Source organism: Harmonia axyridis, chromosome X, assembly GCF_914767665.1.
Source record: "Harmonia axyridis chromosome X, icHarAxyr1.1, whole genome shotgun sequence".
NCBI classification, from domain to species: domain Eukaryota; kingdom Metazoa; phylum Arthropoda; class Insecta; order Coleoptera; family Coccinellidae; genus Harmonia; species Harmonia axyridis.
Window position 1 is genome coordinate 4,453,268 of NC_059508.1, and position 23,398 is coordinate 4,476,665.

At 35.1% G+C, this 23,398-nt stretch overlaps 1 protein-coding gene across 4 annotated transcripts in view; it reads left to right on the forward strand.

Annotated features, from left to right (window-relative positions):
* LOC123685856 (forkhead box protein P1) overlaps nucleotides 1-23,398 on the forward strand; it is a 121,202-nt gene that overhangs the window by 56,418 nt on the left and 41,386 nt on the right. For all 4 annotated transcript variants that reach the window (XR_006748358.1, XM_045625713.1, XM_045625715.1 and 1 more), the window contains exon 3: nucleotides 1,288-1,407. Coding sequence is in view for 3 of the 4 variants with exons in the window: in XM_045625713.1 (XP_045481669.1) it covers nucleotides 1,288-1,407 (120 nt within the window). In the remaining variant the exon portion in view is untranslated. The remainder of the gene's footprint in view (nucleotides 1-1,287; nucleotides 1,408-23,398) is intronic.

Consider the following 23,398-nt stretch of genomic DNA (forward strand, 5'->3'; position numbering starts at 1 on the left):
CGGTGGCAAGCTGAGTTTTAGAATGTTGATTATGAATTAATTCGTTGTGGTTACGAAATCGAAAAAATTATGATATTGACGTACAGAGTGATCCAATATTCAAGAAAATAGAAAAAGTCTAAAATTTTGTCAGTCCGGATCTGATTTATTCAATTTCAGAAATATTGAAGGAAGGGGCGTTAGTAAAGAGCGACAAAACTTCAAAAATTGAAATTATTCGGTGAATTTGTTGAAGAGTTATTGAACTAAAAAATTTTCACTCATAAGGGAATGTTTATTGATTACCGTGCCAAGCAGAGATTTAGCATTTTTATAACGAATTGATTCTTTGTGGTTCCGAAAATGGAAAAAAATCATAATGTTCACGTACAGGGTGATCCAATAATCATGAAATTAGGAAAAGTCTGAAATTTTCCTTGTCCGGATCTGATTTACTCGAATTCAGAAATATTGAAGGAAGGCGATAGGAAAGGGTGACAACACTTCAAAATTTAAAATTATTCGGTCGATTAGTTAAAGAGTTATTGAACTGAAAAATATCACTCATAAGATGAACATCACCCTGTACATACCCAACGAAGGCACTCAGGCGATTGAAACATCTTGATACGGGTCCTCCATGATGACCTTAATTTAAGGTATTTGTTTGTCGCATTTTTCGCGGGACACCCTGTATATTTAAGAAAATAAACTCTGACAAATAACTTGAATTATATCAAGATACTCGATTTTCAGCTAGTCTATATATATATTTTGTATTTTTATTGTGATCCATACAAGATCTAAGACACATGAGGCATCTTATACATTTGTCGCCTTACCTATTGCGGGTTTTTGTAACTGTAAGAGCAGCTCTGGAAAATTGTCTTTCAACAGGAGCTGAAGATGCTGGCGTTGATAAAAATTCTAGGACATCGGCCAAGTTTGGAAAGATATTTCTGAAACTACCAAAAGATCTCATAGAGATGTGAGAAAACAACTAATAAAGGCACACTGGCGAATGCTTCAGCCTCTCGGCGTTCGAGGAAACCCCTTATTTAGACTAAGCGCGCACGAGATTGCAGAAGTATATGCCGTGCGACGCGTGTATATCAAGCTCAAGTAATATCAAGTAGCTTGATATCAAGTCAAGCAATAAATATCTAAAATCAAGTCAAGTCAAGTATGTAATGTTTCACGAACTTGATTTTCAAGTCAAGTAGTTGGTTAAAATGTCAAGCTTCTTGGCTTGATGAATCCCAAATTGTGATATATATTTTTTTGAATTGATCTATATATTTATTATAGGAAGATGGTATTATGGACCAGGATATAGAAGGAGATGGTGCTATCAATCTTTCAACGTCTCAAAGACCTTCAGCATCTACAACGCCAAATGAAAGTGTCCATCAGGAAGATATGGAACAGGTATTCAATTTTATATTGTATTCATTTAAAATTCAAACTGAATAACGCAAAATGAAAACTAATTTATATCCGCTTTGAAAAAATTTCAATACCTGTATTTGTTTTCTTCTTAAATCTTTGTGTGATGAATAAAAACTGAGTAAATCTTCAGACGACAATAACGTCTCCTTGTATTCATAACAGAAGTGCATATTCTGGTCTGGAGTCACGATGATAAAACTTTAGACTTCGAAAGATTTTCATAAACAACGAACGTATTCTCAATTCCTCATTTTGATCGAGAGAGCGTGATCTGAGATACCGAATACATAAAGAATGGGATCCTGAAGGCATTTCTACTAAAAAATAACGCTTTAATGTACTGAGATGTCCAATCGATAATATATTGCATTCACAAAGAGGCAATTTGCAACATGTGCTGTCTCGACGCACCCTTATGGATTTTCAATAATACTTTTCGGGTCATTATTTTCACAGTGCCATAGGACTGCATTGGAATGCACAAAATCCTTATGTTTCGCGTCATATCGAGAGCTATATCTGATTTATCTCGAAACTTTTCACTAATTTGTCGAAAAGCTTTACTGTAACGCCTTCAGAATAGGGATTATACTGTTTCATCAACGAATAATACCTGCATTAATAGTTATTCAATTTTTTAATTTATTAATGATCAGATAACAATTCATTGTATATGGTCTTACACAAATAGGAACTACATCAGTTACGCCAGCGAATAATCTATTCATTAATAGTTGTTCGATTTATTTTTTTAAAGAAAGCTATCAATGATCTCCATGATTGTTGAATTGATTGTATCGTCTTCACAGTAGGAATCTACGGCAATGAATACTTTATTCATTAATAGCTGTTTTACCCTTCATTTCTACAATAAGAGCGATAATTGATCTTGATCATTATCTAATTTATTGTTCAAAATAGGAATAACATAACACAGTTACGCCAACGAGTGATCTGTGCATTAATGGGTGTTCAATGTACTAGTTCAGAAAGCGATTATTAAGACTATGATTTGACCAGCACTCGCCATAAATTTTCTTTTACTTCTTCTTTAGACTATAAAACGGTTGCCTCGAAATGATAATTTCAGTTTTGAAGAAATGAAATTGACTTTTTGGCCACAAATTTTAGAGCTTCGGATAACGAAATTTCGTTCAATGAAAAATTAGGACAGATTTTCTGTTAGATGCTTTCATTCACCGCATGAATTGTAAAACTATACAGTAACGCCAGCGGATAAGACATTCATTAATAGTCGTTTGATTTATTCTTCAATGAAAGCTATCAATGATCTCTATGATTATTGAATTAATTGTATCATCTTCACGATTGGAAGATACGCCAATGAATATTTTGTTCACTGATATACACTTAAGTTCTTCAATAAGAGCGATAAATGATCTCGATCAATATTGAATTTATCGTTTCGCCTTCAAAATAGGAATTACACAGTTACGCCAATGAGTAATTCCTTCATTGATAGGTCTTCAATGAACTAGTTCAATAATGAAAGCGATTAATGATCAAAATTATGATTCAACTGGCACTCGTCATGAATTTTCTTTTACTTCTTCTATAGACTAGAACGATTGCCACGAAATGCTAATTTCAGTTGTGAAGAAATGAAAAAAATGACATTTTGGCCACAAATTCGTTATCGTGATACAGTATTCCAGAGCTTCGGCTTACGAAATTTTTTTCAATAAAAAATTAAGACAGATTTTCTGTTAAGTGCTTTCATTCACTGCATGAATTGTGAAACTACACAGTTACGCCAGCGAATAATCAATTCATGAATAGTTGTTTACTTTATTTTTCAATGAAAGCTATTTATGATCTTCATGATTACTGAATTCATTTTATCATCTTTACAGTAGGAAGGTACATCAATGAACTAGTTCATTAATGAAAACGATTCATGACTAGAACGGTAGCCTCGAGATGCTAATTTCAATTTTGAAGATATAAAAAAATTACATTTTGGTCACAAATTCGTTATCGTGATTAATTTTATGATACAGTGTTTCAGAGCTTCGACTCACGAAATTTCATCATTGATAGCTGTTTTGCAATAAATGATCTCGATCATTATTGAATTTATTGTTTCGCCTTCAAAATAGGAATTACACATTTACGATAACGAGAAATGCGTCCATTGATAGATGTTCAATGAACTAGTTCATTGATGAAAGCGATTAATTAGAGATTATGATTTGACTTGCACTCACCACTAATTTTCACTTATACTTCTTCTATAGACTAGAATGGTTGCCTCGAAATGCTAATTTCAGTTTTGAAGAGATAAAAAAATTGTCATTTTGGCCACAAATTCCTTTTCGTGAGATTTATGATACAGTATTTTAGAGCTTCTGCTTACAAAACTTTTTTCAATAAAAAATTAAGACAGATTTTCTGTTTTATGCTTTCATTCACTGCATCAATTGTAAAACTACACAGTTACACAAGCGAATAATCCATTCATTAATAGTTGTTTAATTTATTTTTCAATGAAAGCTATCAATGGTCTCCATGATTATTGAATTTATTGTATCATCTTCACAGCAGGAAGGTAGGTCAATGAATATTTTATTCATTAATAGCTAATAGCTTAACCTGTAAGTTCTTCAGGAAGATCGATAAATGATCTTGATCATTATTATTTAATGCATTCAGTCCTTACTTCATTCATATTGAAATTATATGAACATGTGAAAAATTCAACTGCACACACATTTGAGTGACAGATAACGCTTACACTTTGCGTATGTCTGAAGGATAATTGTGAAAATATGGCATGTACTTCTACCGCATTTTTCTGCCGCTCGATATATTCTTCGAATCGAGTTCGAGAAGCCTATATTCAATTAGCACTAATTAACCATTGAATAATATCTCAACTTTCCGACTTCCATGAATATTGCCGATGAAGTTTTCCGCTTTTTTGAAATTGAGATATTTGCGAAGTATAATTAGAAATGGAGCTCATTTTGCATTCTTTGTTTTTGGACTTACTTTAATTAAGGACTCTAATGAATACCAGGTGTCAGCTGTCTCACTTTGCACCTAAAGCCGGAATTAAAAAGCGGTTTTGAATATAATTAAATATGAATTCTGCGAACTTTGTCGCTTCTAAATTGAAAACAAAACTTTAGGGTGTCATTTCTCCCTGGAACTGTCCGGCTTCAATATTGGACACTTTTTGGCATCTGGGGAAGTTGGTGGAAAACGTCGAAATCTTCAATATGCTGAAATTAAATTCATTTCCATTCATCAGTTAAGAATTATCCCTTTCTAGGTTCGAATAATTAATCTGAATAGTTTTAATTTTAGTTCAGAAGGAGAGATTTACTTGTTTTCTGGTCTTGATTTCAAGTTCTGAATATTTGTGCAGAAAGGTTCATCAAATTTCTATGCGAAATATGAATTTATTCTAAGGTTTCATACAGATATCAATACTACGACAATATTTTGATATACATAGGCGTACATCTCTACATATTCTCATAATATCCCATTTTGAAGTGTTGTGTATAAAGTTGAAGGAAAAGTCTATAAAATAAGGTTCCACCAACAGAAGTGTTTTATAGACTTTTCCTTCAACTTTGTACAACTCTACTTCCGTCGTTTTTTTTCCGAAATTCGAGGCTGTATTGTAGAAAACTCATTATCAGCCAGACCTAATGCCATTGATCGAAACAAGTGATAGTCCGAGGAAGCAACGTCTGGAGAGAACGGCTTTTCGTCTCTGACTTGCCAGCAGCTGTTCACAAGAAAGCAAATGCCGTTCAACACCTCTCGGCTTCAACTCGTACGGCATCCAATTTCCTTGTTTCTGAATCATTCCTAAGATTTTCAGCCGTTTTGAAATGGCTTGTAGCGCTAGTCCCAATGATCTTGGCAATTCTTGTTGCGTTTGACACGAGTCTTGATCAAGTAATGCCTCCAATTCTGCATCTTCGACAACCTTCTCTCTTCCACCGCCATGCTGGTCAAAATCAACAGTCTTGAAGCATTGAAACCACCCTCGGCACGTTATTTCACTAATAGCGGCCTCATCATAGGTATTTGAGAGCATTCGATGAGCCTCAGCCGCAGATTTTTTTATATTAAAGCAGCAAGTTAAAACTTCCTGCGAATGTCTAGAATTTAGCTCGTAAGCTAACATGTTTAATCGAAAATAACTTTATAATGTAGACACAAATTGACTGATATTTCGATCGGGTTATGTTTAGAAATACTTAAGCTTATTGTATGACATCTACGATCTATTTATTTCGACTGCAACTTATCGCTACATCTATTGCAAAATTGCGGAAGCAAAATTGTACACCTAATAACATAGAGGGTTTTTCAATAGAAATGATGAACGCTTAATCACCGTCAAGAAATTGTTGAATTGTTTCATCTAAATCAGAAACTAAACAAAATTGGAGAAGAAAATCGATGAGAAGAAACTAATATTTTAGATTCGAATAAGTCAAATTTTTCGTGCATAATTAAAATATGAATCAGAACCAAAGGAAATTTATGCAAGAAATTGAAAAAAATTGAGGAGAGAACCACCGTGAATATTGGAGCTCTATTAAAGTTTATAATGTGGTCTCGATGGGAGCAATTGGCGCATGAATTAAGGAGCGCTCAAAAGTTTCCTGTTTTACAAAACTATTGTATAACTCAATTTGTGAATCAGTATTGGCTGTTTCTTCTCAAGTGAGGGTTGATGAAAAGCTGGGAAAAATATCAGAAAGATATCGATTGGTTAATCTCGACGAATCAGGAAGCCTGGCATTGGGGATGCAATTCTCTCGCTATTTATTGCAGTCGACAGAAAGTCTGAAATTCCTTCATTAGGAAATACTGAATTTTGAATTAGAGACATCTGGAATGAAACTCTTTCAATTAGAATGAAAAATCTGAGTACATTATACAGGATAAAGTATAGGGGTGCTAGGGTGAGGACAGCCCGCAAGTCTTGATTAGAAAGGACACTGCCATCCCCCTGAACCGGCAAGCTCACCCTAATCCATCACCCCCTCGAAAGATACTCATTTTTAATATTCGAACTTTAGACTTATCTCCCGATTTGACTGAAGATCGATGCCTGTATTGTCTACTAGGCAGATTTCCCCTCTTACTTAATTTCTTCTTTTTTAAAATCGTTAATTTTCAGCGCTAATGAATCCAGAATAGTGTCCAGACAGAAAAATTCAATTACAGCACTCACTTGGCACCAGGACCGTTTGAGCGCTCTTCATTCATGCGCCTATTGCGTCTTTGGAGACCACACTACAATATATCAGTATACAGTATGGTGCAAATGTATGGAATGAATTCATTTTCTCACAAAAAAACAAATTTTGTTAAAAATGCTGAAACATGTCAATTTATTTTTCTGATTATTCAATTTTTAACATTCATGCGAATCTACTCAATGGTACAAATCATGTTATGTTCATTCATACAGGGTGGATACAAACCCTCAATTTTTGTAGTCTCTTAATTTCAGTATTACTATTATTGATCATGGATATTAAAATCACAATTAATGCAAAAAAATAAAGCCCTTCAGCAATAATGCAATGTGAAAGACGGGACATTACCTCTTCTTTAACATTAATCAAGACGTCAGGAGTTATTTGTGACATCTCATATCGGATGCGCTCCTTCAGCTGTTCGAAATTATCCGGTCGATTTTGGTGCACTTTGCTTTTCAGATACCCCCATAGGAAAAGTCCAGCAGTGTCAAGTCTGGGGGCCTTGAGGGCTATTCAATTGGTCCCCTCCTCCCTATCCACCTATTTGGGAAAACATTATCTAAATAGGCTCGTACGTCAACAGCAAAATGTGCCTGCGGCCCATCTTGTTGAAACCATAAATCATCTCTATTTAGCTCTAGTAACAGGAATTCATGAAGAAATTCTACGTAATTGTGTCCATTCAGGGTTCCTCAAAAAAAGTAGGGTCCTATTATTTGGTTGTTTATAATTCCAGCCCAAAAATTTATCCTTTCTGGATACTGAGTTTGGCACTCCTCCATCCAATGTGGATTCTCTCTTGACCAGTATCGATTAGTTTGGCGATTTACGTGACCGTTCAAGAGAAAAGTGGCTTCATCAGAAAAAGTACATTGCCTAAAAAATCTGCATTTCTGTTGTTCATATTTCTATCCTCCTGTCAAAGCCGTCTTCCATCAGCTCTTTCACCAGATGTACCTTGTAAGTTGTAAGGTTGCAGCATCGCTTTATGTAAAGTTCTAAAGACTGTGGAATGTTATAAATCATTATCTAATTCTAGTGCGACATTTCTCGAACTAGTATGAAGGTTTTCTTCAAACGCAAGTATTACATCCACTTTTTTGTCCTCAGAAATTGGCTTTCTACCGATTATAGGACGATCTTTGACATTACCCGTTTCTCTAAATTTCTTCTTAATTTTACTAACAGTTGATTGGGAAATGAGTTGTTCTCGGTTTGGATATTTCGCGTTGAATAAATTGCAAACTTCTTTTTGAGTTCTCGTTTTATCTCCATAGCCAATCATAATTAAAACTTCGATTCGTTCTTGTTCTGTCAATCTCATTTTCCAATGAATTCATTCCATACATTTGCACCATACCGTATATGTAATTGCAACTCATTATTGTCATTGTTGTCGGTTATTATTTCTTCAACCTAGCCGGATCTATTGGATATTGTTTCAACGATTCTGATGACATGATTGATATTAAAGTTTGCAAGATGGTTGGAGTTGTTATCATAATTCTAGATGAAAAGTTTCAACTTGATCGGATCTGTTGATACTAAATATCAAATTTTATTCATCGATAATGTGTTATTTATAATCTGAACTAAAATTTCCAAGTTTTGTTGGAAGGACATACAGAATTAAAATCAAACTCATTTTTATCCTAATAAATATTCCAAATTTTACACCCTGAAGTGAAGTTTTGATAAAATTTCGAAAGAAAATATGCTTAAAGTTTTCTTATTTTTCCATTACTGCAACTGAATGACCGTTCGATAAGAATAGCTATTTTGGGATAATAAAAACAATAGCCGCAAGAATGCCTCGAGTCATTTCCTTAGCCGATGCGATAACCTTCCTTGTTTGGTCATCATCAAAGAGTCCATTCATTTTTTCTTCGATATTAAAAAAAACAATTCGCCAAAAATAGTGGCATGCCTTAACTATTTTTTCATTCTATGTTGGAAAAGTATTACCGAATGAATATGTACAAAGGATTTATTTTAATGGTTTTTTTTACAATTTTCATGAAAGATGTCTATGCGATAATCTTTCTTCGTATAAACGTATAACAAACCATTTCAAATCTGTTTCATATTTTTCACCGATTCTTCCGTTCAATTAAAGAACATCAATTCATAGATCCTGATCTATCCTTACGCGAAACTTGTGGAAATTGATCTTTCAGAAAGGGTTAACAAGTTGTTTCTAATATTCTTGAAGAGACTATAAAACAGTCTAAGGTTTTCTGAATTATTCATTCATTCATTCATTCATCACTATTTAATAATCTCTCTATAACTTCAACTTTTCCTTCCTGAAATGTCAATAAAGGGTTTTTTTTAGATCTATAGAACTTTAAATTGCAATAAAACAACGATGGATTATTCGATTGATATGAATTTTATTTATCCGCAAGATAATCTTGTGGCATTACATTTTGAATGTGATTTCTGGCATATGACCGCCACGGCTGGCTTGGATGAAGTCCAATTTGGACGTCCAATTTTCGATTACTTTTTCCAACATTTGTGGCCGTATATCGACAATAACACGGCGAATGTTGTCTTCCAAATGGTGAAGGGTTTGTGGCTTATCCGCATAGACCAATGATTTTACATAGCCCCACAGAAAGTAGTCTAGCGGTGTTAAATCACAAGATCTTGGAGGCCAATTCACAGGTCCAAAACGTGAAATTAGGCGGTCACCAAACGTGTCTTTCAATAAATCGATTGTGGCACGAGCTGTGTGATATGTTGCGCCTTCTTGTTGGAACTACGGCTCCTGGACATCATGGTTGTTCAATTCAGGAATGAAAAAGTTAGTAATCATGGCTCCATACCGATCACCATTGACTGTAACGTTCTGGCCATCATCTTTTTTGAAGAAGTACGGACCCAATGATTCCACCAGCCCATAAAGCGCACCAAACAGTCAGTTTTTCTGGATGTAACGGTGATTCGACATACACTTGAGGATTAGCTTCACTCCAAATGCGGCAGTTTTGTTTGTTGACGTAGCCATTCAACCAGAAGTGCGCTTCATCGCTAAACAAAATTCGCTTATGAATATCGGGAACAACGGCAATCTCATTTTGCACTATTTGCAAGCTTTGTTCAGGCGCGAGTCTATTCATGATGAATTGCCAAACCAAACTGAGAATAAATCACTTGACAGCTGTTAAATCGGTCGCCATCTTGAACAGAAATGTCAACTTAAAGTTATATACTTCGAAAAAAAAACACCCGTTAGTTCAACATAACTTATGTTACCTTCTGTTAGCTGTTAGTAGAAAATTCTTGGAATGAAGTAATCCAGCCCAATCTTACTACTCTTCAACTAAAACCAGGTTTAACGTTTCTAAAATAATGCTTCAGGACTAATTTTACTTTTGATGACTCAAAAAAAATTCATGAATTTCTCTCCTTGAAAAGCTATCCTCAGTTTTTCTTAGGAAATTCATGAAACATCGCAATCCTCTGAGAGAGAGCACCTCCGAAATTTGCTGGCCAAAAACTTCAAACGTGGTTTTTTGTGCTCCCCAAGAATTCATGAAGGAACGTTAAAATGATTCAGTTCAGCACAATCTTATCTTACTGTTTCCACTAAAATACAAATTTCTCGTATTCCGAGAGAAAACTTTTATGTTTTGGTCAGTCAAAAAAATTTTTGTCGCAGTTATCGAATTTCTGTACAACAACTTATCTTCCGTTGAAACAAATGTTTTTCTGAGGTTAAGATTAAGAAGTTGTTTCTTATTTTCCTCAAGATGATTCTAAAAATAAAAGCGGACCCTCGGAATGGTCCTTTTGTCAATTACCAATTTAAAGGGGATGCAGACTGAGGGTGTCGATGTTGGCAAAGAAAGCGAAATAATGCGTCCCTGTTTTGTATCAACGATGGATGTATCGGCCACGGGTGCAGCCTGTCGAGGTGTTTACAACAGCCGAGAGCAGGTCCAGGGAGTGGCTTGCTATTTCAAGCAGAATAAACACATGGCTGTTTTCTTTGTTCCGGCAAACTAAACAACCATCCTGGAATCCAAACAGGCTGGCCAGTCCTAAATTCAATTTAGTCTTTGCATGCGGCTATATCGCAAAACGTCAACACTATGCTGGAAAGCCACCTCGAAGATGGGCTACCTTCATAGACGTAACAAACAAAGGGGTTCAATTTCGGGAATCTCCTCAATATGCTCCTCTGTTCGTTCTACTTGATGGATGAGGGGAAGTAGGGGATGATTTCGGGCATTTGTGGTTTGATGTTACAGGAATGATCGAATTGGATTCAATTTTCATACCTCATTAACAGTTTCCCAACGTTATGTATACAAATTTCAATGTGTAGAATTTGAGTAATCAACAAAATTCACATCTCTTCACGTTCGAAACTATCAGAGCAATATAATATATTTTAACAGTATTCTACTAAGAAAAAAGTACTCTTTTCATGTTTTTCTTCACGGAATTGTCGCCATCGACTACTTAGGTTGTTAGCTGTTTACGATTGCTATATACATGTGGAATGTAGAGAACAACAAAAAAATGTATAAATGAAACACAAAAATATAAATAAAACAATGTAAATATAGATAAAAAGGTAAGAATACAATTACCTCTATAAAATATTTAGATAACATTGTAATAAATAGTATTAGAATATAACAATATAAATAGAAGGTACTTACATATATATCTAAAAGAATGAATGAATAAATGAACAAAAGAACTAAATTAACAGGAATCGAAAAAAAAACTAATATAACGCATTATTAAATACTCCATATGAATCTGAATCGTGTACCTATATATTAATTCATATGACGATGAGTCACATAATGAACACTTTTATGTAGATAAATCTGCATTAACAGGCCTTATTTTGAAAACAGTATAGGATATTTCAGAAGATTCATTTGGATTTATGAAATCTGCTGGTAAAACTTCTTCTTCCAATGTGGATTCACCGAAAAGATCGTATTGGCAGTAAGTAAATCACAAATTCCTTTTTTGATGTTCATGGTTTGCGACATCGAATAAGAAAAAAAGTCAAGTTGCACTCAATTCAATTATTATACAATATCAGAAGTGTTTCTGTATTTCGAAAACCTCATCTCAATCAGATCGTGAATATTCAGAACCAGAGTGGGTCTACAATCTGGAGTTCTACAGGGAACTGTTCTGGGCCCGGTGATTTATGTTCAGACTCACCGATAGACACAAAGACCATTAAGAAAATTTGTTTGTGGCATCCTACGAAAACCTCAAAATTACGTTCTATCTTCAGGAGCACTTGAATGGTGTACAGATTTGGATGATACACTAGAGAAAGAGGCTCCCTAGGTAGAACCACATCACAGAAAATAAAAATTTATGGTATTCAAATCTCGTTCTTGTAATCAATCAACAAAATAGGTAATTACAGCTTGAGGACCGGTGAAAAAGCAAATAAGAACAAAAAACCATTATTAAATTTGCCAACGTTTCGAATCGTTATTTATTCTTCATCACGACTGTGTGCTAGAAAATATAGAGGAAAATGATCACTTTCAACATCGAAAGATTATCATTTCAATGAGTTGTTTAAACCATCAGGATAGCGTTATTTCTTATTTCACTAGCCAAAGGGGACTTGTTCTTTCCAAATAGTGACAAAAATTTCAAATGAAGGATTCTGTATACTTAAAAACGTTTATTATATTTTTTGGGGATATTCGAATTCGGAGTATTCATACAAAATAGATTCGAAAAATGGAAATGAACAATGTTCGGAGTAGTATTAAGATTTGAACTGAATTTTATCTGATTCCATTCCGTGAGCTTGGTACAATATTCAATTTATAATTGAAATAAATCAATCGTTCGTTCAGAAGTTGCGGAAATCCATTTCCAGCTAAAATCTGGAAAATGAGGAGGTGCTCGAACCAAACTCACTTCATGAAAAGAAGTTTCAGTCGTAATTTAACAAGCAGCTGAAGTGGCGTGTTCTTCCCAGCAGGAAAAACTATCGATCAGTTCCAAAGGAATGAGGCGTATAAAATTGCCGAACTTCACCTGAGGGTTTCCAGAATACTGTTGTGTCTAAGCGAGATGTAATTCTGTTTCAGATACGAGCACTATCACTGTGAACTGTACTTCGTTATCTAGATAAATGGATGCAAAGCTACTTCTTGAGCCTTTTGAATATTTATGCGTTTTCTCCCTTCAATAAAACTTTCCTGATGTCTTGTTTTTATTTCGAATTTTCGGATCTATAGAATGAGGAAAGTCATCAGTCACAAGTTGGATTTATCTTTATGCCTGAATTTCGACTCTGCTTTATCGGAAAAGAAAATAAATTAGGGAATTATTATCGATAATTAGCCATTATAATCTTCAAATAGAAATACCTTAAAAAATATATATTCATTCATCTTTCAAATAATTTCGTTTTTTTATTGTGCTTGATATTTTCTTCTATTTATTCTAAAAATTGACGACCGGCTCCTTCGCCAATTTGTAATAAAATGTTATTTTCTTATAATAAAATGTTAAAATAATATGGTGAGGTGAAACATCTACTTTGAAATTATGATTAAGGCTGGTACTTACCTCTAATTGTTGTTTCCTTAAATGATAAACAATAGAAATCGAACGAACACTAAGAAATATGCACATTCTTCTCAATACAGTTGCGATTCTTAAATAATTCATATATTAGGTGTACAACTTTGCTTCCGCCGTTTTGCAATAGTGGTAAGTCGTAGTCGATATAAAAAGAACGTAGTTGTCATACAATAAACTAACGCATTTGTAAAGAAAACGCCATCGAAATATTAGTCGATTTGTGTCACCTTCATAAAGTTATTCTGGATTAAACATGTCGGCTTACGAGCCAAATTCTCGTCATTTGCGGTAGGATTCAATTCTGCTCTAATATGAAAAAATCTGCGGCTGAGGCTCATTGAATGCTCTCAAATACCTAGGGTGAGGCCGCTATTAGTGAAAAAACTTGCCGAGAGTGGTTTCAACGCTGCAAGAATGTTGATTTTTACGTCGAAGAACAGCATGGCGGTGGAAGAAAGAAGGTTTTCGGAGATAAACAATTGGAGGTAAGACTCGTGTCAAACGCAACAAGAATTGGCAGAATCATTTGAAGTGACGCAACAAGCCATTTCAACACTGCTGAAAGTGGTGTGAATGATTCAGAAACAAGGAAATTGGGTGCCATACGAGTTGAAGCCGAGAGATGCTGAACGGCGTTTGTTTGCTTGTGAATAGCGGCTCGCAAGGCAAAGACGGATGAGATTTCTGCATCGCATTGTGACTGGAGACAAAAAATCGGTTCATTACGATAATCCCAAGCGCATAAAATCATAGGGATATCCCAGCCATGCTTCCACGTCGATGGCCAAACCGAATATTCACGGTCCCAAGATCATGCTCAGTAGTTGGTGAGACTAGCTCGGCGTAGTGTATTATGAGTTGTTAAAACCGACTGAAATAATCACAAGCGATCGTTATCGAATGCAATTAATGCGTTTGAGCCGAGCATTGAAAGTCACACGGCCGTAATACAACAAGAGACATGATAATGTGATTTCACAACATGAATATGCTCGACCCCATTTCGCGAAAGTAGTCAAGACATACTTGGAAACTTTGATATGAGAAGTCCTACTCCTCCCACCGTATTCTCCAGACGTTTCTGCCTCAGACTATCACTTATTTCGATCAATGGCACACGGCCTAGTTGACCAGCACTTCCGGTTTTATGAAGAAGTAAAAAGTTGGATCGATTCGTGGATCGCTTCAAAAGATGGCCAGATTTTTTAACGCGGGATTCGCACGCTGCCCGAAAGATGTGACCAGAGATGGACAATACTTCGAATCATAAATGCATAACCAGATTTTCATAATAAAGTCTAGAAATTTGGGAAAAACGGCGGAAGCAGAGTTGTTCTCAATTTCATCTTCATGCTCAAAAATTCACAATAATGCGCTTCATAGGATAGGCACGCATTGAAAACTAGCCACGAGGAAAGCATATTTTCAGTGTTGATTTGAAGTCATTCACAATAAAGATTGAGTTGAATTGTTTTTCAGAAAAATTCGAGAGTTATCCTACAAAAACTCAATACCTCTTTTCTTCTCAATTAGTTCTGAAATATTATATTTTGTAATAAAACCGAATGTGGTAATGTTACTTCATAAGCCAATGAATATCAACAAAACCTTTTTTCATATTGCTTATTGCCAAATTGACGAAATGCGGTCTTTTGCAGAATCCACGTTGGCTCTGTAACGATGAGATGGGATGAAGTAAAACCGAGCATAATTGAAAAACATTTTCTGATTTGTGAAAGTGGAGTATTTGTTCGGGTTGATTCGGAAAGGATTGGATATTCGTGCAAAAATGCATCTCTAACTCCGGATATCGGCAGCGCTGAGGAGAAACGAACGATATAGACTGAACGTAGCCCTTATTTCTCGCAAACGGATTAGCCACATTTCCCTAACCGCGTAGCTCGAGCTGGCTTGTTTGTGTTTGGGTTTCGAGTTCCATCTGTAAAACAAATACTGCTGTCAGTCTACGCTCTTATTGTCTTTTTGTTATAGAAATAAACCGCAGCGGAGAAAGCGGCCATTTTAATTCACCCTTGCCGAATGGAAAGCCTGATCGTTTTCCCTTCAATGAAAAAATATCATAATTTCTAGTACGGTATCGAATAATCCTGCACTCAGTTGGCTACGACTCCAATTTCTCCCATTCTGTGTTTCTTTCCGTTCTCCATCCTTCCACATATCGACAGGCAAATTGGAATTGAATGAATTATGAATTCCACGAACGAAAACTGCGATAAATACGTCGATAACACTTGAAATCGATCTCGTCTGAAGCTTGGTTCCTCAATGACTTCGATTATTGTTTTTCAATACACGTTATCTATCAACAAGGGTCATTATCTATTTACGACTGAGTTATTTTTAATCGGAAAACAAAAACATTGTTTATTTCGTCTACCACGAAATCTTGACGAACAATTATATTGTCCAAACCCCAAACCGATGGAATCCATGAAAATAAAATAAATAAGGGGTTGAGGTTTCTCAACGAATGGCATTTACAAAATAATTTCCAGAGTAAATAAATAACCAAACATGAATTACCGATGTACGGTCTTCTGAATTTTTGTGAATAACTGAATGCACTAACCTCCCAGATATAAGCTACTGAATTCGAAAATTTTTTTAAGATCGCAATTTCAGAAACGTGTAATTCTTTAAAAAGCTCCCTGAAAATGAACGATAACTCCAAGGATTTGAAATGAAGTACAAAAAAACGTGTTTGCAAATAGGGATTCACGGCTTGGCTTGATTTTCACGATACTTGATTTCAAGTCAAGCTCAAGTCAAGCAGTAGTTTGTAAATCACAAGTCAAGTCAAGTATTTATTAATCAAGTACTTGAATTATTAATATTATTATTATCAAGCTACTTGATTTTTAGCAGTTTTATTGTGTAGTGTCACATCAATAAAACAATGATGAAATGAGAAGGAACTTCCAAAAAACACTTTATTTATTAAACTTATTGTATGAAAGAACCGAAAATATCAACTTTTTTGAAATATGAACATGAATTAAATCAATATAAATGATAACAAAATAAAAAATTATAGAAAAGTTTCTTAATACTGAGAGACCTCCAGGCTTTTCTTGATTTCTTAATTCTCCATTCAGGATCTAAGACACATATAGCATCTTACAGATTTGTCGCCTAACCCATTGCGGGTTTTTGTAACTGTAAGTGCAGCTCTGGAAAATTGTCTTTTGACAGGAGCTGAATATGCTGGCGTTGATAAAAATCATTGGCCATTCTGGCCAACTTTGAAAAGATATTTTTGAAACTACCAAAATCGACCAATAGAATTCATAGAAATGAGAGAAAACTACTAATAAAGTTACATTGGCGAATGCTTCAGTCTCTCGGCGCTCGAGGAATCCCCTTATTTAGTCTAAGCGCTCACGAGATGGCAGAAATATATGCCGTGCGACGCGTTCATATCGAGCTCAAGTAATATCAAGTAGCTCGATATGAAGTCAAGCAATAAATATCTAACGAGCTTGATTTTCAAGTCAAGAAGTTGGTTAAAATGTCAAGCTACTTGGCTTGATGAATCTCTAGTTGCAAAGGTTATAAACAAATTAAGATGAAAATAAAGCATTTGGTTTTCGTGAATAACTGATAAAATGTAAGAGATAAACTAAATCTGAAAAATAATTCTTAAAGAATAAAGAATGTATGTTCCTCTCAATTTTATCTTCGTGCTCAAAAACTCACAATAATTCGCTTCATAAGAGAAGCACGCATTGCAAACTAGCCACGCATATTTTCAGCGTTGATTTGAAGTTAATGGTAATTAATTTCCTAATAAAATCAAATATCACAATGTTTTTTTACAGAATATCATGATTTCCTTGTGATACTCATTTCAGGAAAACGTTACCATATCATTAATTGAAGAACAACCGCTGCACAAAGCATTTCACCAGCAGTAGAAAGTTTCCCCTCTCCAAAAGAATCAGTTGATTCATGAATATAATGTGCAGTGTGTTGTCTGATTAGATGAATATTTTGTTTTCGATGTCGAAGCAGATGGTCAGAATAACAACATCAAAACATTCAAGGAAGTTCCTGAGGAAAGAATACGAAAATAGGAATCTTCAGGACAAATAACTTATGATTTTTCTCTCCTGTTGTTCGATTAGCGTGCTAATTTACGAGAATAACATTTCACGTCTGATGAATCCTTTCAATTAGGATAAACAACGGGGCAATAACTTGATCAAATGACCACGTCCAGAATTGCGAAGGGGCTAATATTTATTTGTTTACCACTTCACCAACAAGCTCCTCTCCCCTGATGTCGGCTTCCTATAGTATCTCTCTCGAACAAGCTACATAATAAAACCCTTTATTAAAACTGGAATTCGAACTTTCGTATTTTTCCAATTATATACGGATTGTTTACCTTATCTATTTTTCTCCTTATTTCAAATCGAAAATACATTTTCTCTATTTCAGTATCGTAATGAGTTCATTATTGTACTAAAAACAGTGCTGCAATGAATTCATTACAGCATTGTTGTCAGTTATATTTTTCGTTTTGTGGTTGTCTACTCTAACTTGTCAATATAATATTGGTAATTCGGATATAGTGAAAGGATTTGCAACATTATTCGCAATTTCTCTCGATGCTGGTGGTGTTAAATGGATTTCATCAGACATAATTCACGAATTTAATTCCTTATTGTTATTATTTCAATTTTCAACTCGAACGATTCAAATTCGAATTCTGTAATCTGTCAATTTTCCTAACAGTCACGCCAAGATGACTAGGATGTATTATCTGAATTTTTCATTGAATGTTGACAATATTTCACAAAATTTGACTCAAAATAGAAAAGATTTGATGCAGAAGGCAATTCCAACACTCAACAATTTCGCATTCGAATGAGAGAATATACTATTACGAATCTATTGAATGAAAGGAGAATAAATGTATTTCAATTTCCAATTTTTGCTTCTTTCTTGACCAATAGAGGTTAGTGGTTACAATTGTAACCACTAACCTCTATTGGTTAGTGGTTACAATTGTAACCACTAACCTCTATTGGTTCGAATTTTCGGAATTCCGAAAATTCGATCCTGTAAAATTCAACTTCTGTAGTAAATATTTCTGTATGATTCCTTTAAATTCTCATCGTTACGTTAATATATATATGGAAAAACCCGATATACAGAACGAAGATATTGATGGCAAACCCATGTTTGTTACACCACTTTAATCTTATCGATAAAACCAGAAAACCTCTTGTCATTGTGGGTATGAGAAGAAGGCTTTGGCTTGGAATCGAATCCTGCTATCATATATTTTCCAAGCATTAAGAAGTGACACACTGAGTTCGTTCTTGTAGAAAATCCTGCAGCTGTTGTCTTGGAGTCAGTTTTCCAATACAACTCCGGAAATGGGAAGCAGATACGGAGATATTGAGTTTGCATATCTTGATTCATACAAAACACCTTTTCAGCGTGGAGAAAAAAACGTTTAGAAAATTCAGCTAGCTTATGCAAGGGATAAATGAGAATCTTCAGAAATTATATGTTTTTTCCAATCATGATTATGAGTTGAATTAGTTCAACCAGCTACTGTTTTAGATAACCTGCTCCAAGTTGGTTCAGATGTTTTTCAAGTATGTCCTATGTCAAACAAATTTCGGCAAATGATCAATGAAACATTCATTATTTATAATCTCACTTTCAGAGTAAGGTCTTTTCAAATAGTAAACGCACCATCAATGAATAAGCCAATCCTTGAAACATTATTATTTTTAGGACTGAAAATAGTAACCATGTAGTTCAGTTTTGAAAAAGAAAAAAGTCAGTATGAACTGAAAAATCAGAATACTTTGGAGGTGTTTTTTATATGAATTCGTTATCGTAGAAGCTTGAAGCTAAATCTATGACTTTCTACTAGGAATCTAGTTATTCTGAAACTATGCAATATTTCCATTTCTTTGGTACACAAAATTTGATTTGCAATGACAGGTTATTTATTCGATTTCTTTATCTTTCGTAAATTCGCAAAACGTACTGCGAAATGTACGTAATATGTAAACGGATAAAACATAATAGAATTTCCACTAATCTTAGTGGATTAGTGAAAATTACTTTGTTTCATTATTTTATCTATAATGAATTTCCATGAAGTGAGGACCGAATCCATTAAATTGAATAGAATGAGCAGATGAATTTCTATCATTCCATTTGGACGAGCTTTCTAAATTATTCGTCATTGTTACTCTTAATATATCATATAATGTTTGAGGATGGTTCAAGACCACTGCCTTACAGAAGTCCTGAATTCATTAAACTTGGCTGGATAAATTCTCTCATATATTTATAAAAATATAACTTAGGTCTACTTCATCGTGAATCAGGTAGATCTATGTAGCTTTAGCTTATATATCAGACCTTGGAAGATAATAGACAATTTTTTCCCAACTTAGGTTTTCATGAATGATACAGATCTACTTTATCATAAACCAGGACTTCCCCGCAACGGAATAACAATATCACTTTCACTCCAATGATTATACAAAATATTTTCAAGAAGATCTCAAATACGTCATTGGAAGAATTTGCAAGAGCTCACTTAAAACATTTTTCTGAAGAAAAACATCTGTATGAAAAAAGAGTATTGATCATTATCGCTCAAGAGCTGCAATATGACCAATTTGAAGTAGTGTGCTTCTTCTTTTCTAAATGAGATATATTTGTGGTCTTTTTTTGCTATTTTGACATGTTTTTGCACATAACTCCAAGGTATGACCCTGCAAACGAACTGAATAGTAGATGCATTTCTATATTCCTTTGGAATGTGCTTTCTGTTTGATCAACTCCAGGTACTTTCTTGGCAAACTGTATAATGAGGGCTCAAAGAGATCACCTTGTGGAACTCCCCCTGTTCAAGTTTTTTTTGTTTACCAATGAAACACCCAGCACAAGGGAGGATCAAGCTTCTGGAAATACACTGCGCAAAAAAATTAACGCACATTATGGAAATTTCAAATTTATTCTACAACTGAAGGTGTTCTCAATGATAATTATTTTTATCAGAATTATGCATGCATATGTTATCCACTTTCAACGTTTTTCTTCAATACAGATGTTTCTTCCCAGCAGGAATAAAAAAAGATGAGATTATCAGATTTAAATGTATTGGCTCCATTCTGAAATCAGTTGTTCTCGATCAATTCTAGTGATCAATAGTTTTTCTTTCATTTGATTTTCTACACTCGATCGCTATGCAACGCGAAACACGCAATTTGACCCAAGAGGAATGTGCCCAAGCGGTAGTTTTGCGAGAAGAAGGGTGGACATACACAAGAATTGCAGAAAAATTTGGAGTTTCCCATACAAGTGTGTCCAGAATGTTGCAGCGATTCAGGGAAACAGGTATGAATGTCCGAAGACCAGGACAGGGTAGACCACGGGTAAAAACTGCCATTCAAGAACGTTACTTGAGAGTTTCTTCGTTGAGACAACGGTTTGCAACCGCTCGCCTCCTTCAAAATCAGCTTGAGCAAACTCATGGGGTGCAAATTAGCATTCAGACAATAAGAAATCGCCTCAGAGAATATGATTTAAGGCCTCGTGTCGCGGCAAGAGGCCCAGCTCTTACCCAAGCCCATCGAAGGGCGCTTTTGGATTTTGCGAGAGAGCATATCCATTGGGAAGAGGCTGATTGGGAAAGAGTTCTCTTCACAGATGAGTCTAGATTCTGCCTCTACCATTGTGATCGACGTTCCCTTGTAAACAGACGTCCACATGAAAGATATGCTCAGTCAATTTCCTGAATACTACTGGTTTCGGGGGAGGATCGATTATGGTATGGGGTGGAATATATTTGACTGCTCGCACTGACCTAGTGGTCGTTGATAATGGAGCTATGAATGCTGATAGATATATAAGGAACATTCTTGAAGAGCATGTAGTGCCATTTGCCCCATACATTGGTGAAAATTTCATTTTTATGGACGATAATGCCAGACCCCATCGTTCAGGAGTACCTTGAAGAGGTTGAAGTCTCTCGAATGGAATGGTCAGCAAGAAATCCAGATCTCAATCTGATTGAGCAGGTTTGAGACAACCTCAATAGAAGGCTGAAAAGTTCAGGAAATCATCCATGTACTCTCAATGACTTAGGAATCCAACTCAGAGAAATCTGGGAAGGATTAGATCAGAACATTTTAAGAGCACTCATTTTGAGTATGAACCGTCGCGTCGTTGCCGAGCTGTAATTAACGCAAGGGGTGGAAATACCAAGTATTAAATCACTCATCAGCATTCCAGTATTTTGAAAATTGTTTATTTCCCTTCTTTCACATAAGATTCGGTGAAATTCTGAATTTTTCTTCCATTTAATGTGTCTTGTTTCGTTCAAAACCTTCCCGAGAGAACATAAAAAATAAGTTATAAAGTCAACGTAGAGTTAACTTTCATTAAAATTGAGATTTTCAGAATGTGCGTTAATTTTTTTGGGCAGTGTATATTTCCAATTGTAATTCAGACTGTTCCACACTCCATCGAATGTATGTTTGTGCTCTTAAAATATAATTCAGTTCATAACTTCAATTAATTGTGTTATTAAAATTGAATAGGAAGCCCAATAAGATTTTTCGTTAGTCAGATACGTACACAAATAATTCCAATTGAAATGAGATTCATCTTCCCGGAAACCTTCGATGTAGTTAAAAGGGGCCTAGATTTATCGACCAGAAAAGGTCCCTTGTTTCAGTAGTAGAACGTAAACAGAACGGAAGAGAGCCAGTAAAAAAAAGCTAGAAAGAAACACTATTATGAGGATTTAGATTCGTTTTCTTTACCTTAATGACCTCAACGGTGTCAGCGTTAAAAAACATTTTATCCACGAAAGAAGACAGACCCTCTTTCCGATCTATAGATTAGATGTCGGATAGTTGGGATCGAATGTTCTGGACCAGGAGCTGGCTGTTCAGCGGTCAACCAGGGCCGTTAATGGTGATTGCGGTCCTTCGTCAGATGTCAACGGCTAAGATTACGTACGTTCAGCCACAACACTGGCCCCCGCTGCAAAAAATGCCGATGAAAAGGAATACCAATAAAACAAGAGGGCAGACTGCTAAAGCTTGCCAGACCCTTTCGGTATCGAACAAAAAACTTCACAGATTTTCATCTGACTAATACCTGACGAAATGTCGATGTGAGTCGAACGTCAATTGCTATCGCTCAACTGTGCCGGAAATGTGTTCTCCAATTCCATGAAAAATTACACCCGAAAGCTTTGTTTGAGTTGGGACTTAAGATAAGTTGCCTGTAGTATAACTTGTATCTACGTTGCAAATTGTATCAGCTTCGACAATGGGTGTTTAGGAAGAATAAGAAATTTCTCCGTAGATATTAATGGTTGTTAAACTTAGTAATGTATCGTCAATAACCAGATGGTTGATGTGCTGATATTTTTTTTTGTTATTTAGGTCACAATTATAGAAGTAGTCCTACCATTCTAAATGCTGCTTAAATTCAAATCTACCAAAAACCAAACCAAAAATTTATCAGCTTTATAGCTGTTAGATGTGTAATCTGTAACAGCTCAATTTTTATCAGCAGAAAAATTCGAGGAAAAATGAATCTGCTGGCTCAATGGATCTGCTCTAAAGTAGATGTCTGAAATTTATGAAAACTTATGGTGAAAAAAAGTATCTGTAATCTCTGAAAATCAACCAGTTCTATAATACATTAGTTTCATATGAAAGCTAAGGAATTTTTTCGAATTAAATCGAATTATAAGAGTATTTTATTAGTGAAATCGATCGTCAAGCTCTATAGATCAAAAATGGAATTGAAACTGCTATATATTGAAGGAATAAATTCGATGGAAAACAATTAGTAATTCATCCCAGGCAGGCGCCATCCATATACACCACCAAATCTGAGCCTGGTGATTCTGTCGAAAAACGGTTGAGTTTAAATCCTATCTGGAGCCATTGTGCCGAGTATTGCGCAGCGTATGGCGCCATCCTACGGGTTTTGCGAAGAGTCACCACATATCTGGGTCTACTATAAAGTAGTTGTGTTGGAAAATCGATATGTGATAGATACAGATATCCAGAAACCTACGTGAATCTGAATATTATTAGTAC